Below are 18,958 nucleotides of genomic sequence, written 5' to 3'. Positions count from 1 at the left end.
CTGTAGGAGGCAGGTGCAGGTCGCAATGTTTGAAGTTGAGCATCTGCTGACCTCACAGAGTGCCCAATACAACACGTGCCTCCAGACAAATGCTCGTGCTTTGCCCCGTGATTTTTTAACCTCCAGAAGAAAATCTCCACGTTAGAGAGCAACGGTAAGATCATTTAAAAAAGGAAACATTTCCTTCCATACACACTCAACCAAAGGGGCGTACAACGAAGCCTGTCAATCAAAGTGTAGGGAAAGGAACTGATCCCTCTAGAATCAGAGCAATATTAACAAAACTGCTGTGATCAAATCAACTGGTGCACATGGGGGTGGCCTTCATTGTCTGGTGTCACCTCGGGGGTTTGTGCCACTTTCGAGGCTGGAAGAGAGCTTTTAGGTGAACCTCCAGCCGGCGCTGATGACTGGCAGCTGGAACAACTGATTAGGCATGGCCGAGGAACATATTGGAAATTCTTATTGCTTTTGTGATTAAGAGATGGCGGACTCCCCAAGGAAATAAAAGCCTGGTCTTGAGATGGATTCGTGAGCCCTGCCTTCAGCGGAGGGCCGGGAGCTGGCCTCCCTGACACTTTGGGTTTTCTCTCTGGAGCATAGCTTACTGCAGTCCCCCACCCATCTCCTGCAGAGGGAGGTGCAAGTTACTCAGCTGGGCTTTATAGTTTTAACAAAGCGGCATGTGTTGATCTACGTGGTCCCCAGAGGCCATCTTGCCAGCTACTGGGACCAGGACATTCGAGGCTTGAGCCTTTAACTAGCTCAGGTTAATCTGGGTTAATAAACAGCTCTCTCTCTTTATCCAAATGAAAACAATCAATCTATATTTCTAGGGGTATAGACAGGGCACCCCTGGGGATACTTTAGCTGTCATGATATTCACTGTGTGAATGGAGGCAGGCAAGGCGTGTTCCCGAAAGAAGGCCTACCTGTTTCAGGCCCTCTCCCAAGGCCAGAGAAGGCTACCCTGGGCACTGCTTGGCAAATATGTTCTCATCATTTTAGAGGACGGGGGGAGGACCTCCCTCGTCAGGTGAGGTTTATGAAAAGAGCCAAGTGGAGGGCATATTCCTGTTCAAAGCAGGATGGGCAGTTAGAGTCCTGCTTTTCAAGTTTTCCCTAGCAAACCATTCACCAGGAACAAATAGTGATTCTGATTCACTGGTCCTGGAGGCAGGCTGAGGTTCCGAGCTCGTATCAAACTTCCCAAAGTCCCCTGGGATGCTGAGGCTGCCGATCTGGGGATCGCACTAGGAACAGCCGGGGCTAGACCTTCTCTCAGCTGCATTTCATCTTTGTGCTGCCCTATACCTCAGGACCAGGGGAACATGTATTGAGTACTTTGCAAACCTTTCCTCAGTTTACTGATGAGGAACCTGAGGCCTCACTGGGTTCCTGATTAGGGTCCCGTGGCTGGTAAGCCGTGGAGCTGGAATCCAGACCCAGGAAGATGGATTTCAGATCCCACACACCTGACCACCACACTATGTTGCCTCTCAGACACAGGGCAGATTCAAGAGCAGGCCTAAGAGTGTTGATACTGCACACTCCATTTGCAAAGATTGGAGTCACGGGGCACTTTTCCCTCACACACACAATGCACACGGCTAGCTTTAGCCACCCAAAGGCTGGCTAGGATGCCAAAAATATATTCCCATTTCTGTTTCTGCCCATCCTAAAAGCCCTGAAGTGACCTCAGCACGGCTGAGAGAAATTTTCCAGCTCTGAAAATTAACTCAGGCCAAAAGTTAACTAAATTATTTGGTTTGGAAAACAAACAGCTGGGAAGAAATGTGCTTTTTCCCAAATAAAGATTTCAGATGCTTGTCAGGGGCATATTGATCTACAGGGGCATATTGATCCACAGGTGGGAAAGAAGGAAGGCAGGGAGGGGTTATTCGTGAGCAATCAGATACATGCACCTGTTACCACAAGTGACCACGATGTGGTGGGCTGAAAGGCCACCGCCTCTGTCGATCATGCACAAAGCAGAGATTCGCTGTGCAGATCGGTTGTGTCTGAGCGTATATGGTAAACGTGCATTTGGAGTCCTTTATGACTGCTTAAAAAGCCGTGGCCATTGTAGCGGGCCCGCTCTCCTAGGACGGGGAGCGAGTCTTTCCCAGGGACTGTGAACTCACTTACAGTGAGGGCTAGGGTAATGCTGGGACCCTGAGAAATGGCAGGTAATGCTTGGTAGCTGGTGCACAGGAAGAGGTAGGGGCTCCCCACTCACCTCTCCGGCAGTATTTCCGGGGCTGGGCACCGAGGGCGTGGCTAAGCAATGAAGCCAGGCTACGTTGGCTTCCACAGAGATATTAAAAAGAATTAGATTTCCACGTGAATGGAAATGGTGAGGTCGGCCTTGTGTCTGCCTCCCCTGCCCTGCCCCGCACGTCCCCCAGGAGAAATACGAACCTGGGAAGGAGTTAAGAAACAGTTGGAACTGCAATGGGAATGTTAACTCCTTTGGCCTCACTACAAATTGGGCACCCGAGAGAGACAGTGTCATCAAGGGAGTTATTCAGAGAACGAAGCGTGGACAACGGGAGTCAGACGGACGTCGGTTTGAATCTGAGCTTTACCAATTCCCAGCAACGTGTCGTGGGCAAGTCACTTAACCTAAGCTCAGTTTCTTCATCTTAAATAAGGAGACTACCTCACAGTATGATGAGAAGGATTGTATAATGTATAAAAACACTTAGCACAGTGCCTGGACCACGTTTTAGTGTCTGATAAACCAGTTACTATTCTTTGCTTATTTATGTTATTATAATTATTCTTATCAACAGGATATAAAATGAAGGCATATGTTGCTCCAAAATGGTCGATCTCCAACCAAGTATGGCCTCTTACCTGGAGATGCATATAAACTGTGGACTGGGGTCATTTTAAAACGCAAAAGAGTGTATACGTCATGCCCTCCGATAATAAGCATTGTTTGTTCAGTTTTTCTAACACAAGTTGCTGTAAAGTGTTGAGGGTCTGTGAGAGAATCCTCACAGGGTTAAAATGTTGTCCTTTATTTTACACGGGTAATATACACCTCTGAGTTACAACCCATACCCATTTCAGTTTAAAAAACAACAGTCATTTTCATGCACGACTGCGCTTCGTTAAGGAGTGAAAACGGGCTGTTACTAGAATGTCAACACAATGGTCCCTCTTGAAGCTTAGTTTATCTTGAAGTATTTTTACATTTTCAGCACTTCATTTTATTTGTTTCTCCAAGAGCATAAAGCTGCAGCCGTGGTTAATTTTCAGAATTCAAAAAACACTTCCCTTCCGTCATTCTGAAGGACAAGGCGAACACTGCGTGGGGAGGGGGGTGGCGGTGACGGGAGGTTTGCTCCCCAACAGTGAAAATCTGGGCCACAATACCTTCTGTGGTTCTTTGCGCTTCACACATGGAGAACAATTAAATTGTTCAGTGGAAAACGCTCCCATGACCCAAATTCACGAACCAAGGAGAAGTTTCCAGCAGGGAAAAGGCCCCATCCCCCGGAGAAGGGCAGAGATGCCACAGTGACTCCTGGCCTGGTTGCTGGTGGGGGTGAGTAGAAGGGCTCAGCTCCCTTTCTTTCCCCTCCCAGGCTCCTGTGGGCAAACCACCCCCCCACCCCCTCCACGCCCCCCACTGGCCAGGGGCAGCATTCCACATTCCAGCCAACTTTAGGAAAGGGGGGCTTCTGAACGGTTCCCAGAGTCATCTCTCTAATCTTTCTCTCCTCCTGGAGGCATGAATAATTTTAATATTGCCAATCCCTAAAATTCTATTCTCTCTGCCTTTTCCCCCCACTCCTTCTTTTCAGTGTGGATTATCCAGCAGTACTGATAAGAGGATAATGAAACAATTCCTTCTCAACCGGCCCCGGGCGGCTGTCAGAATCAAATGACACCATCCGTACATCCTTGACATGCTACCCCAAGCTAATTGATGGCAAACAATGGTAACTGTCACCTGTGCACTAAGACAAAGAAAACATACTCGTGTCACCTGATGGGAGAGCTACCTGGCAACCAATGAACAAATGTGTTAGAAAGACATTCTATTAAGGTAAGAGAGGGTACATCTCTGAAGAACATGCCTATTAACTTTGAGCTTAAGAGCACTGCTGTTCACTGGGGAACGGAAATAAATAAGGTAAAATGAGAATTTATTGATGTCTGGACAGTTACATGAATATTCAGGTTCTCTTACAAATAGATATTCCCACATGAGCTCCCAACTTCTATGTAGGCTGCCCAATTACATTTCCACATCATGCAGCTGGATTTACAGCCAGGGAAGAAGTTATTAGTATTTGGAAGAGGACACATGCTTACGTGGCTTTCTGGAATACACTGGAATACAACTCGCAGATAATGGCTGATGTCATCCACACAGATGCCAAAGGTTACCATCAGACATTCTGAAATACCAGGTGTAATTAACGGCGGGTAGCAAAAGCTCCTGAAACATCCGCATTTCAGAACAAAGACATTCTGTTACGAGTAAGATGGCATCATCTGGCGGCTCGCTCAACTTCTCTGGGACCAACGTTTCATGCAGCCCCTCTCGGGTCTTTCCAGACAATGCATGACTTATCTAACCTCCAATCTCATACCTTACCTTTCTTTCCTTCACCTCCCAACCCACTTACTCACTCACAGAGAGTTAGGTACAAAGCAAGTCAGGAAGTCATATGAACAAAGAGTACCCTGTCAGAAACCCAGTACTGCCCCCGTGTGTTATGTTATCCCCCATGTTGAACAGGGCAGGGGAGTGGAAAGAACGATGAAAGATGGCACAGGTATGGACAACCTTTCCTGGAAGCTCTTGCAGGAATGTTCCCTACTCCGCTTTTGGAATAAAGTCTGATGTGGCCACAAAATCCAGTTTTAGTAAGAAATACTGGCTTCTCTAGGTCCCCATTGTTCATTCCTTAGCTAGCTCCTACCTGTACCTTAATGACCACAAAGAACGTTTCCTCACTTTCAGATGCTACCAAGACAACCCCACCTACTTGACTTCCATGCGATTTCTTTTCCTTCTTTTTCTTTTTCTTTTAAAAGTAGGCTCCTTGCCCAACCTGGGGCTTGAACTCACCACTGTGGGATGGAGAGTTGCATGCTCTACCCACTGAGCCAACCAGGCGCCCTTCCATGCGATTTCTGAAATCATTTCACAGAGGAGACTTCTTGGAAACAGATATGGAACACATACGGCCAATCCAATTTTTAATGCAATACTCTTCTAGCCAACTCAACTGCTGATTTATCAACTCTGAGCTCTCCCAAGAGACCTCTCTCTTTCCCCACTCAGTAAAATGGAGTCACAACAGCCCTTTTGGAGAACCCAAGTCTGCAGTGACCACTAGCTCTGGGCAAAATGGCACAGATGATGCAGGTGGCTTTGCTCTAACTCCAGAGAAGCCCCTTCCTCTTTTTTCTATACTTTGCCCACAAAGTGGAGGATTTTCTTGCTTTGCCTTCAGGTACCCAGTGCTATCTCCTAGTATACTCTCAGGATAGACAGACTCTTGAGAAGTCATTCACATGTTACCAAGAATTACGCCCATTTACAACCTTTCTTATGGAGCTTAAAAGCTTTTCTCTGCCTGTGGAATGGAAGGTTCAGTCTTCAGTTATATGAATTTCAAGCACCCTTATTGTTGGGTGGAAAGTATATTTTAGCATCCTCCCTAAGCTCAATCTTTTACAATCTTGCTTTTCTCATGGGCATTAATGTGAATGTCCACAAGAGGTCTGAATCTCAGAAAACATAATCCTTGATATCAAGGGTTTAAGCCTCTTCTCTTTTTGGGAAAAACAGACCTTAGTAGAATTAAGCCATGGCTGCTCTCTGTGCTATCCCTGTCAGCCCTGGGCTCATCATAACCAGAACTGAGTCTGCCTGACTTCTGGCAGCTTCTTCCTAAGGGGTAGCCACATCAGTGAGGGCTCATCTCCCACCACGGCGTGAGGCTGCCTCTGCAGATAACTGCTTAAAATGTGAAGACTTTCACAGTAATAATTCCATTTGGAAGTCACTGCATTTGGGTGTCCCTACACTATGTGAGGGAGGACAGGAGTGCTGGGCAACAGGCAGCATAAATGGTTTGGATCCCTTCAGTGGGAACAGCTCTTCTGTGACCTGTTTGAAATACTGGGCCTTATAAAACTCTCTGCAAACCCATGGGCTAGAAGACTACTAAAGTATCTGCTAAATCTAAAATACTATGGTGATCAAAGAACCTAGACGTATCGGCAGACTTTTATTTTTTTAAGATTTATTTATTATTCTTGGAGGGGGTGGGGCAGGGGAGGGGGAGAGAATCTCAAGCAGAATCCCTGCCTGGCACTGAGCCTGACATGGGGCTCGATCCCACGACCCCAAGATCATGACCCGAGCCGAGATCAAGAATCAGATGCTCAGCTGATTGAGCCACCCAGGTACCCCTATATTGGCAGACTTCTAAAACAAAATATGATCAAATACATGGACGCCACAAGCTTCCTTGATTTCACTCAGTCATCGATTAACATCCCAGCTATCAGCAGCAGTCGGCAAACCTGTTCTGTTAAAGAGCCAGATACTAAATATTTAAGGCATTGTTAGCAAGAGGCAATGTCCTCAATTCTTTGAACTGTTCTCACCTAAAAGCTAACAGTCTTTTTTACACTTTACATTTACAAATCTTAAAAACATCCTTCACTCTCAGGCCATGCAAAACCAGGAGGCAGGCAGGCAGGCCATATGCGGTCCGTGGTATAATAAATTATCTGTTGCAAGTCAACTACTAATAACCATCTATGGAAATATGGAGCCATCTATGGACTATGGAAATATTTTTGAATTATGGAAACTAAATTTGAGGTAAGCAAATAGCCAAGAACGGTCTTCTAGACACCTTAGAGCATCTTTTGAGATGAACTGCATGGCCTGGAGAGTCTATTTACGAAATGGCGTCAGGAGGGACCCAGGCTATGCCTCGGCAGGGTCGACACAGCGGTGGTGTAAAGCTCTTCTGGGGGGGGCATCAGTCCGACTTTGGTCCTCCACGCACCTCATCCTCACCAATTCCCTGCTGGTCAAACTCTTTTCACCCAAGCCCCTTGGCACTCTGTTTGAGCAGCCCGTGTGTATGTCCACTCTTCATTTTAACAGCAACACAAGGTCTGATTCACAGATCTGAAAATGGGTCTGAGAACAGCGGAGCTGTGAGTTCGCATCTTGACTTGAATTTTTCTCAAAAGGAACACTTGATCTCAGGACAGCGATTTCTGCACTCCAAGTGGTAGCACCCAGCACTAAAAGGAATGCAGAGAAGGGGTTCCAGGCTCCGTCACAGACATGGACTGGGTCCAGGGGTGATTCTCTAAGTGTTGAAGCAAAGAGGAAGGAAAAGGGAAAGGAGCCCCAGCTGCAGGGAGTGTACCCAACTCTTCTGTGCGGTCCCCCTTAATTCCCAAATCAGTCCTTGGGAGCCACTCTTCTTACCACCGGTTCACGGAAGAGGAGAGATAAACTCCCCAGAGAGGAGAGCCAGGACCGGGGCTCAGACCTAGCTCCACGTCCTTCCTGCCATTGCACACTACCTCTAAAAAACAAAAACAGACAGAAAACATGCTGGTTTTGAATTAAAAAAAAAAAAAATTCTTATCAAGACACAGTTTGACATTGTGATTCTAGGGGCACTGCCACCCAGGTGAGGGGCTTCTGATTCCAATCTGTTTTCCTTTAGAGACCTACAGGGCATTTCCTTGACTTAAAAATGTTATGTAAATGACTAAATACACTGATCAAATCCCATCCCGCACTTGTTCAGGTTTTTCCGTACTGTCCCCATTTCTCACATGGGCGCGATGACTGATTTCAGGCACCTGTTCCCTCTCTGCTCCACAAAACTGTAGCGGACATTTACCTGGTATTTGGATAAAGGCAACAACAATAACTAACAGACGCTGAACACTTGCTATGTGCTAAGTAAGGACTACTGCAAGCGCTCAGTGTGTCATTTAACCCAGCCACTGACCTCAGGGAGAGAGAAACGAACTCGAGTCGGAGAAGGCACGTTCCCACCTACCAACGTTCCACGTGAGCACACGCCAGCTACACAGGTGGTCAGAGGTATTGTATAAAACAGGGCCCCTAACAGGACTTCAGAAAAGAGAATACTAAACACTGTCCATCCTCATGTTCGCACAGATATAACCCCAAACCGCCTCAGAGCTGCAGAACTATGGGCCCTACATCATTACCAATCACACAAGGTCTCCAGGGCCGTCTGACACATTACCGCTTTCATTTCTCAGAAAAGGTGACATGCAGTCCTGGGGGCCAGTTGGAGAAGCAAGTCCCTGCGCATGCCGAGGAGAGATTTCCCCCTTGTCCCCTGAGCAGCGAACACCCAGTTCACCTTCTGCAGCCCCTCCGAGAAGGGAGGAACGGGATGCTTCACGGAAGCCCCGGGGGAAGGCTATACGGTGCAGAGGATAAATCCACAGCCTCCCGGGGGTGTGGGTAGGTGGTCACATCGCTGCTGGACAGAGCAGACACCGGCCATGAGCAGCTACATTCTCGGAGAGAGACCAGGGCTGGAGCTGAGGAGGAGGTGAGGCCCAGGCAGCAACCACAAACCAGAAACGGTGTCAGGAAAGCCTCCCCACTTGGAGGAAAACAGAGGGACGATGCTGAGGAGGAAGCCGGAACTTCTGAGGTGTCAGTGCCAGCCAGTAAGGGCCAGGTCACTCTCCGACAGTACGGAAGCCACAACAGAAGCCAGCCTTCGGTCACCGGGAACGAGTCACTTCCACAATGCCCTCTTTGGTCAGTGCCTGCATGATGCTTTCTTATTACCGTTAACAGTAAAACACGGCAAATAATATCCAAGCTAATTCAGTCATGTCCTTCCCTTTCGAGTTTTATGCTATCCCCATTTATTTTCAGTGCGAAGACAAGTGTCAAAAAAAAAAAAAACTGTCACCACGTGAACGACAAGCACCCTGAAAATGCCCACTTTTCCTTTTTCCTTCATTCTTCACGTGAAAGACACACATCTTCCTATTTCTCCCTTTCCTTGGAAGGTCAATTCAGTTGAGGCAGAAGGTCAGGGCTTTGGACCCAGAAGTTTGGCCCATAACTTCCTAATCGCAAAACTATTAGCTCCTCACAGGATAGGAAATTCTATCCTGAATTATCTGTCTTGCCATCTGTTTCCCAAGACCTGCTTGTGGGTACACTTCGAAGTACATGCAACCCTTCTTTCTCACACCCGTTTGAATGCCAGCAAAATAACATTAAATGAAAACAGAAGAAATAACAGTGTAAAGACAACGAAGACTTTGCTCAATGGGTATAAAGCTACAACCAACCCAGCTTCACTACTTTCTTCTCCACAAGGTGTGGAACTATTTTTGCTCATCCATGCAAAAAAAATATTTTTACAGCAAAAACCTGTACATATTATAAGACTGAATAATTCAGCTTAATCTTGCGTGAAAAACTAACATGAATACAAGGGAGTAAGTGGATATGGGAAATTGAAGCACCAAATTAAGCAGCTTGCAAACATATAAAGTCATTAACATTAGCTGCATACATACAAACGTGCTCGTGCTAGCTGGGAATCACAATTTTAATTTTCATCGGTTGGGTAGTTAAGAGATCTCACTCTTAATCAAAATATGAGTAATGCCATCATAACACTGGTGGGGGGAGATGAGCTTAATAGCCATTGATAGGCTTTCTGTAACGAGAAACAGAAATATATATGATGGGGCAATTTTTTTTTTCACTATTTGATTCAATTTTATTATCTCTGTAAATATTTAATTATAAGTACCAGAGCAACATTATTCTAGTTCTCATGTGAAAATATATGGCATATTGGCTATAACATTAACTTGTATTCTGTGGACAGATTTCCATCATGTGGTTTTCACATGTAAAGTTTGCTCCAATTTTCTAGTTATTATTTTTTAAATTTCACCTTCATTGAGGTATAACTGACATATTAAGACTGTAAGATATTTTCAGGTGTACATCATGGCGATTTGCTATATTACCTACACATTGTGAAAGGTTCCTCCCCGCCACCCACCTAGTTAATTATGGGCAGTTCTTATTGTAACTCCCACCTGTCACAACTGAGATCATGTTTTTCAAGAACATTCCCGCATTTTATGATCAAGAGCAGTAGTTTTCAAAGTGTGTTTCCTGGACCAACAGCCCCCAGTGTCGCCTGAGAATTTGTTAAAAAAATCCCTGGCAGAAATTCAAATTCTTGGGACTAACTCAGATGTACTGAATCAGAAAATTCTGGGAGAGGGACTCAGCAATGTGCATTCTCCCAGGTTTTCCGGGTGATCTGATGCACACGAATCGACTAGCTCAGGGCCGTGGAAGGCGAAATCTAGAGGTTAAAACTATCAGTGCCTGCATCTGAGAAGAGTAGGACTTGCCGCTGCCTTTACTGATTTTCTTTTCCTTTCTGTTTTAAGGTTTTATTTATTTACTTTTTAGAGAGAGAGGGAGCGCAAGAAGGGGGAGGGGCAGAGGGACAGAGAGAAGCCGACTCCACGCTGAGCGGGGAGCCTGACGACTCGGCGTTTGATCCCACAACCCTGAGATCATGACCTGAGTGGAAACCGAGAGTCGGACGCTTAACCGACTGAGCCACCCAGGCGCCCCCCTCACTGATTTCCCAATCCAACTCGGTAGATGAACCACAGATGTAAGAGATGTGAAGAACAATACAAGATTCTGACAAGCAGTTCAAGGCAATGTCAGCAGGGACGCGGAAAAGACACTGCCAAATGTTTCCCTTTCAGTCACTTCGGTGAGCCCAGTGTCTGCCTCCTTCTGGCCACAGCCAGTTCCAAGTCCTTCGGTCCCTCTTCCACCTCTGGTGAATTCTAAGCAAATCACTGCTTTTGAAGATCATGCAAGTAATATCTACTGCATTTTTTATAATGCTCTATGCCTGCTTTTATATAGATCATGTTATTTGATCTTCACAATTCTGTAAAGTTTAACCTACTGGGAAATTTGTATGTCAATTTAGAACCTTCTAATAAAGTCCCTAAGTTAACAACCACTATTTGCAAGTAGACTGTATGAGGTACCTTTATATAAAATTAGTTCTGACCCCTACAACTCTGCAACGCACTCCAAGATAGCAAATGTATTCGACTTAAGAATATAGAAAATGTATTAAAACATATAACATAAATTACATTAAAATGCAGCATTAACTATTTCATGACGTATGTTAAATGTTGCATAGATTTAATATGGTGCTATTTATTACAAAATGTGATAATATTGTGAGAGAGAAGGCTTTATTTCCCAGTAATGAGGGCAAAGGGAAGGGAATGACAATCTATGACTTCAAAAATTCCTGCCCTAAAAAAAGTCTTTGTTGTCTTTCTACAATTCTCTATAATATCTGAGCCTCACATTTACATTTTCTCCTGAAAAATCAAATTACATTCAAAATAAAAAATCATTCAACAGAACTCGCAAGTTCTAAAACATGATAATTATTTTATAACTCAAAAGTGGTACCAATAAAATTCCCCCATTCTTGCACATTTTCTTGTTCTAGCTACACGAGCTGCTCACTCTAGGGGTGGTTTCCGTGGGACTCGAACATCTCAACCACACTGGCCTCTATGTGATGTATTCATGGCTAAGGCCATTTGCAAAGATCATGGTTTGCTGAATCTATAGGCAGTTTTGGTTTGGAGGGAGCCATAATTTTTGTGACCACCCATGGGACAGGTCCTCTCCCATACAGCATTCTTCGTTAGTGAGTAGACTCTCGTGGTGCAGACTCACTCACTGTATCTGCATCTGCTTCATTAGTTCATCGAGGAAGCCAACACCACCTTCTTTGCAGGCATTAAACCTCAAAAGTGGCCACCTTGATCTATAGACTGTAAAATACTTCTCCCTCAGATGATCAGATAAATCACCTCAATTTATAGGCTAGTCTGGAGCATTATCTAGATATCTAGGATATAGAACTTCTGAACAAAAGGGCAGAAAATGTAAGTGAGCCGTCCTTGAGAATTGCTCATCATTGTCCTGGCCTTTCCATTAGGTCACAAAATTGCTCTCAAGTTAGCTCAGGATTGGGTCTGGGGAGCCCTGGGATTTTCAGAATAGTAGGCAAGTAAACACCTCAATTTAAAGTAGTCCTCAGCGTGGCCTCAAGTGATATTTTAGCTGCTTGAACCTGGAGCACTATTTCCTTCCACAGAAATAAAAGTCTTTCCTGGCAACCCTTTCCAATCAAATTTGGCCTCATCAACTGAAAACGGTCTCAATAAGGGAAGCTAGCATGTTAGGAGACTTGTAAGATTTGTATATGTCAGAAATGACACCTTCCCTGTTCTTCTTAGTGCTCTGCAAACTACCCCTCTCTTGGAATCTCACAAACTGTGTAAGCCACCAAAATGTCCATTTCAAAACCATGACTTCTTCAAACTATGGGTCTTCAATCGTGTGGCTTCTAAAATATCTTGGTGCCCATTGCTAACCTGCTTCTGATCCTACATCCTGATATTTTTATGATAAATCAATTTACTAGCACTTAGAAGTATAAGTGCTTGACAATCATTAAACAAATATTTTCTCGACTTCGTGTAGCAGAAGGTAAAAGGAATGGCTCCAAGTACTTTTACCATCTAGCCAAGTCTTAATCTTTGTCAAATTGCCTTAACACTTCAGAGTTTACATTTAACTAATTGATGAACAGCTTCATTTTCCTTTGGCATTTTTCACTGTTTGGCTTCCTTCCATAGATCTTTAGCACAGGTGTGAAACCGGTAGAAACATGCACTCTTGGCATGTGCATTTCTAGAACTTTAGCAGGAAGGTCTTAACGTTTTGTTTTGCAGTTTCTCCTCCTGCTTTGTTCTTCTCTGGGTTTGTTATGTATTCAGCAAAACAGAAGACTTAATCAATTTTTCAAAAAGGCAAGAACAAAGAAAGTAAAATAGGACCCGAGGGAGAGAGGAAAGAAGAAATAAGTAGGCAACATATAAACTTTCAGCTACACACTGACTCAAGAAGTAAAATTCCAAGAACAGAGTTCAACAGCATGGCCACCTGCCTGTTTCAAATGTTTCCAGAGTCACAGAAAATTCCTGTCAATCTGAAGATGCTCTGTTGACACTGTGACAACTCAGGCTCCCTGCCCATTGTGGCAGCTCGCCTGACACAGCTGGAGGTTCAAAGCTAAGAGCTCGTAATCGTTTTGAAGACCAAATACAGAAAAAAAGTGTCATGAACAAAAAAAGGATATCTGTCTGGAGTGACAAAGCTGGTTCAACATAAACCTCTTAAAAAACTTGAACAACACTACCAGATGTACAAAACACACACCAAGACAAATGTGACTCCCAAGTTCTGAAAGTCAGCCATCACTCTAGGCTACACACAGCAAAGATACTAATGTTTTCCACAGAGAGAGACATCACGGCTTCCCAAACCCATTTCCAAGTGTAAATGCAGTAAGACTAGCCCATTACCATAAACTACCTATATTAGATGTTGGCCCGCTTTTCAGTCGATTCTGGTTAGCTTTGACTCTTAACTGCTGGGTACCAGATCTTTGTAAGATCATGGATTTCTGGACTGGAGTAAGAAGGGACAGGCTGTATAGGCTGCTGTAAGCTGACTGTTAATGAAATGTGCTAAAATAAATGTTCATATATCAAATATTTTGGCAAATCAAACAGACATATGTGCAAACAAAAACAAGTCACGCTTTTTCATGTATATATCTAATACAAAATATTTATGGGAGTGGATAACATTGTGCTTTGGTATATTTCATGTGTGACTATGTACCTGTACCCAAAATCTCTGTAAGATTTGGTCTGCCCTTCAGATCTCTTAGGGTCTCTAAGAGAAAGTACCCAGAGCAACTGAGCAGGGCCCACCACCAATGGGACAACATTAAGGATGTCTTGATGACAGACCCTCTCAAAATATTTGCTTAATGCCCTTTCCCCTGCATTTGGATCAGCTGAGAACTGTTGAGTTAAAAAAGTTACACAAGCATGGCTTTTCCTATTCTAGTGTTATGCATCAGTAAGTTCTTAATTCTCTATGGCTTATTAGTACTTTTAAAAAGAAAAAAAAACCCAGTTTGCTACCAAAACCTGGCTCTGGAATCAGATGGGGGGGGGGGGCAGTGGGACCTGCGATCCACAGATAATAGAAAATCCCCATTGTCTGGAGTGTGGAGCTGCTGGGACTTTTGCTTTCATATTCATAGCGTGACAGTAAGAGCTTTCCATATGTGAGGATGACAACCAATTATGTTTGCACAAGTCCATAATCATTATGGAAAGTGGAAAATGCACAAAAATCCAGGCTAACAAAGTAAACGAAAAAAATAACTTCCTTATTGCATATTAATCCTTTCCTATTTTTCATTACATAGATGAAATTTTCCAAATATAGAGTCATCTATTCTTCAAACCCAGGCAGAAGGACGCTGGTCTGGGAGTGCCTTACCAACCCCCCCACGCAGCGGCTGATAAACTCTTCTTACAAGGTGGCTGACTGATGTGAGATTTTTCTTAGCGACCTGGGGCTTCCTTTTGAAATGCAAACATGACAATAACTGTTCCATTAAGAAATCCACATGCAGCCTGTTACTTGAGTAAGGGGGAAACATTTCCTTTGGGTCTAAATCAAGTTAATAAATTTAAGATACCTGGGAGAGCCGGGTGCACTGGACTTTTGGCAGAAGTCCAGAACCAAGAGAGCTAATGCATTATTTTACTGTGTTTCTTTATGAGAAAAAACAGTCTGCTGCCAACGCAGCTCAGGAAATCAGATGGGAAGTGGGGAGGGGGCAACTTGTAGCTCATCAAGAAAGCAAAATACAGATGATCTTAGGAGAATTGTTCTCATGTGAGCGTTCCTTTGAACCAGAGCGAAGGGCGCAGAGGCGGAGAGCTGACGTGGCCTCTGCTGTGGTTACCTGGATAGAGGTCAGGCCCAGGCCCGGGGGAGCATCCCACCGCCCCATCAGCAGCAGCATCGTGTGGGGAGGTGGCCGACTGCAGGGGCTGCACTGTGAGGCAGTCCGTGAGCAGGTCAGGATGGAGCTCTGCGCTGGACCGCAACTAAGAGGAGAAAACAGAAGACACATGAGAAAGGAAAGCTGTCCCTCGGAATACTTCCCGGGAAAGGCATCACACCCTAAGGTTCAATGCAATTCAGTTTACAAGTATTTATTAAGCAACAGTGGTGGGTCAGGCATTGGGCTTAACAGAGAGTCAATAAGACGGTGACTTCTCCAATCCTGATAACACCTGGCAGGTGATTCCGGAAAACACAGCTAGAGGAGGACTGGACTTTAGTCTTTGATGTTTCTACTTCTGGGAACCCAGCTTCCTATTATACTTCCTTTTATTTGCTCTGTATCTTATCAGAACTTGTAGTGATAACAAAAACAAACCCAAGTGTATTTGGTCCAGATTGGAAGGTGCTTTTAAAATACAGACATAGGACTAGGAAAATATCTTGGAGATAACTGAGAAATATCCACTGAGATTTGGTGCCTATAGATTGTACATGAGAGGAAAACACATAGGTTAAGTTTTAAAATAGGATGGAGCAGGATTCAAAGCAAAACTCACGTCATTAGCAGCAACAAAAACGCAACGGTAAGTTGCACGAAAAAAAAAAAACCCAACCTAATTTCGATCCTCATTTTATCACAGTAACAAAATAATTCTTTATGTATTAAAGAGTTCCATATAAAAAATCAAACCATAAAAATGTAAGAATAAAGAATAGCCCAAATTTATCTGATCTCCTTAGGAAAAAGAATTGTGGGTGTAATTTGAATGGGGAAAAATCACAATGAGAGGCTTAGGTACAGAAAAGTATCAACCTTCTGCTTCTATAAAAACATAATACCTTAAAAATACAGAACAATATTTGTTACAGATACTGCAAATAGCGTTTAAAGAGAGCACATGAATTGATTTTGCTTTTATCAAGACAAAACTAAACCTTTACATGTATGGCTGGAGTACACCAACCCAATGAGTATTTATGGAGCGTTCAGATGCTCCTCCAGGCTCTAGGACTACTGCTGTACAGAATGTCTACTCTAGAGGGGAGGCAGCCTGTGAACCCCTACAATACCCGATGTCAGTGGCGGCTAATACTGCAGGAAGAGCAATGCAGAGCAGGGAGACAGTTCGAACAGGAGGGACCGCGACCTTAGGCGAACGGGCCGCGGAAGCCTCTTGGAGAGGGCTCTTGTAAAGAGCTTCGAAAGGAGGGAGGGCAGGAGCCCTGCAGATACGTGGGGGAAGAACCCACTTGCCCCAGGGTGTGCCTGGATGGTCTGAGAAGAGTGGGACTAGAGTGGCACAAGCCTGGGGCCTGGAGAAGAGAAACAAGATGGAAGCAGCAATATGAGGAGAGAGGGGGGTACACTCCTTAGAACCAGGAAAGGGCTGACCAGATCACCGAAGGCTCTTAAACATTCTCTAGTGCAGAAATTACCTAATGAGTGAGGGGGGACTGCCTCACTGTGCAGCCCTTGATGCGAAGAAAAAGATTTTAAAAAGGAGAAATAGAGATGAGAATGAATGATGTTCAGCACGCTTGCAAGGAAATGCAATGTCAAACTTTTAAAAAACTTATCAGACTAACAAAACCTTTAAAAAAAGAAGGAGTAGTAGTGAAGGTACAGTGAGAGAGGCTTTCATAAATGTTGTTGGTAGGAGTATATAGTGGCACAAACTTTCTAGATGACATCTGGGAAGACCCATAGCTGAAGTCATTTGATCTTAGAATCTGTCTTGAGGAAAGAGCCCGAGAGGTGAAGGAAGATTTATACCCGATGTTTTAATAATACAGAGCATTATTTGTAGCAATAACCATAATGAGGGAACATTATTTATGTGTCCCCAGCTAGGGCTAATAAATGATCTTACATCAATTTGATGGACTATTAGGCAACCATTAAACTGAAGTCCATGAAGATAAAAGCAAAACACAAAATTACATATACAGAATGATCATTATATAAAACAGACAAAATACTGTAAGGAAGTATTATAAAATCCAATGTTAAAACTGATTTTTGTTCCCAGCAGCAATATTATGGGTTTTTTTTTTTAAATCCTTTCTTCTGCTTTCCAAATTTTCTACATTCCAATGATGTGTTGGAGCTGGCTTGCACCAATCCAAGAGTGCTGTTTGTGTGTATCTTTCCCAGATTTTCCATGCAATGATGTCAAACTGAGAGCTTGAAATTGGTCATGATGAGAATGTTTACACCATGGAAATTGGCAAATGCTACAAACTGGGCCTTTTTCGTCTGGAGAGCCAGTTGTTAACTACACCAGCACTCCACGGACAATGACTGTGACCCATACTCTGATCACAAAGAAAACAAGACACACACACAAAACATTGGTAAGTTACTACTCCACAACTTTAGCATTTCTTGGATCTCAACAAGCTTCGTAAAGAGACAAACACATGTCCAGGTCTTAGTCCAAGAATATTAAAATGGCATAGTGACCCTAAGTATTAGAGAAAGAGCATTTAACACATGTAGTGAACTAGCCATAATTACATTATAATTTCCTCAGCTTTGCCACATTGCAATCTCTGACCAAGACCATCTGAATTAATGGCTAACCCTCTCAGGGCTTTTGGAAGGTATGTTTGTTATTTGGGTACTAACCTAACACATGCCATGTAAGAAAAACTGGAAAAAAATCAAGGCTTCGAATGAGTTCTGGTGATCACTTTTAATTTATATTTCATCATTACAATGTGATCTGGGGCCCATATGTTCTACTGAGCACAGACATGAGTATCTCTCTGCTTTCTATTACTCTAGGGTTTTATAGTTATCGGTACTGATGCCGTATTTCCAAGGAATTTCATGACCATGGACACTCCCAGAGTCAAAGGCAGGCAAATCTTCCTTAGCTTCAACAAGTATTCATGGTTCCTAAGAGTGTGATTCCATATGACTTTGTGGGGAGCATTAATTTGGTTTTCTCTGGGATTAGGCATGGTTCTAGAAAGTGCTTCTTAAATCAAACAAGCCTTGGGGAACTTATGCATAATTTTCAGAGGAAGGCCATATGCATAGAAATGCAGTAGTGGTGTGTAAGTTTAGCATTATTCTCTCCCTCCCAGATTATTAGACCAGGAAAGGGTCTTCCAGATCATTTAGGGCTCTTAAACATTCTCTGGTCCAGGAATTATCTAAAGAGCAAGGCAGGGGGATAGAGCAGGATCTCCTGGGAGGGATGTCCTTCCATATAATAGTTTTATATTTGGTGTAAGATGCCCAACTATTTATATACAACAAATTACATAATGTATGTTTCAACATCTTCTTAGCTACTAGGAATGTAAAGACGATAGAAAGAGATTTTCCCAACGGAGGATGATCTCTAACTATGGTTCTCCAACCTGGGCACACATCAGAATCACCTATGGGCCCCACTGCAGAGCTGCTGACTCATTACGTCTGGGGTGCATTTCTAACAAGTTCCCAGGTGGTGATGATGCTGTTGGTCTAGGGACAACACTTTCAGAGCCACTGGTCTCTATGAATTCCGATGAGGAGAGCTGAGCTCTTTCCAGTTATGGGAATAGGAAATGACTTGTAGAAATTAGGAATTATAAAACCAAATTGCTTTTAACACACAAACCTCATGTAACCATTTCTCATTATGTCCCATCACAAGAAATGGTTACGTGAGATTCATGTCTTAAAGACAATTTGGATTTTTGTCTTCTTTCACAGGAATAAAAAAGAGTTAAAAATTTTCAATACCGTCTAATCACCTGCCCTTAGGAAATAGCAAAGAACTTGCCCTTTATGGAAACTTTACTGGTCTTTACAGAAAGAAGTGACATTTGAACCCACTAATCATCAACTCATCTATTTTAAAGGGCTGC

The 18,958-nt window shown here is 43.7% G+C and overlaps 1 protein-coding gene across 2 annotated transcripts in view; it reads right to left on the bottom strand.

Annotated features, from left to right (window-relative positions):
• The window catches only part of GLIS3 (GLIS family zinc finger 3), a 437,565-nt gene that overhangs the window by 46,921 nt on the left and 371,686 nt on the right, over positions 1 to 18,958 (bottom strand). For both annotated transcript variants that reach the window (XM_088018913.1, XM_028117293.2), the window contains one exon: positions 14,991 to 15,135. In XM_088018913.1, the coding sequence (XP_087875039.1) occupies positions 14,991 to 15,135 (145 nt within the window). The remainder of the gene's footprint in view (positions 1 to 14,990; positions 15,136 to 18,958) is intronic.

This window comes from Eumetopias jubatus, unplaced genomic scaffold, assembly GCF_037043125.1.
Source record: "Eumetopias jubatus isolate StellerSeaLion01/CBP00866 unplaced genomic scaffold, mEumJub1_p1.0 scaffold_15, whole genome shotgun sequence".
In the NCBI taxonomy this organism is placed as follows: Eukaryota; Metazoa; Chordata; class Mammalia; order Carnivora; family Otariidae; genus Eumetopias; species Eumetopias jubatus.
The sequence above is the reverse complement of the archived record's forward strand: the minus strand, read 5'-3'. Positions and strand labels throughout refer to the sequence as shown.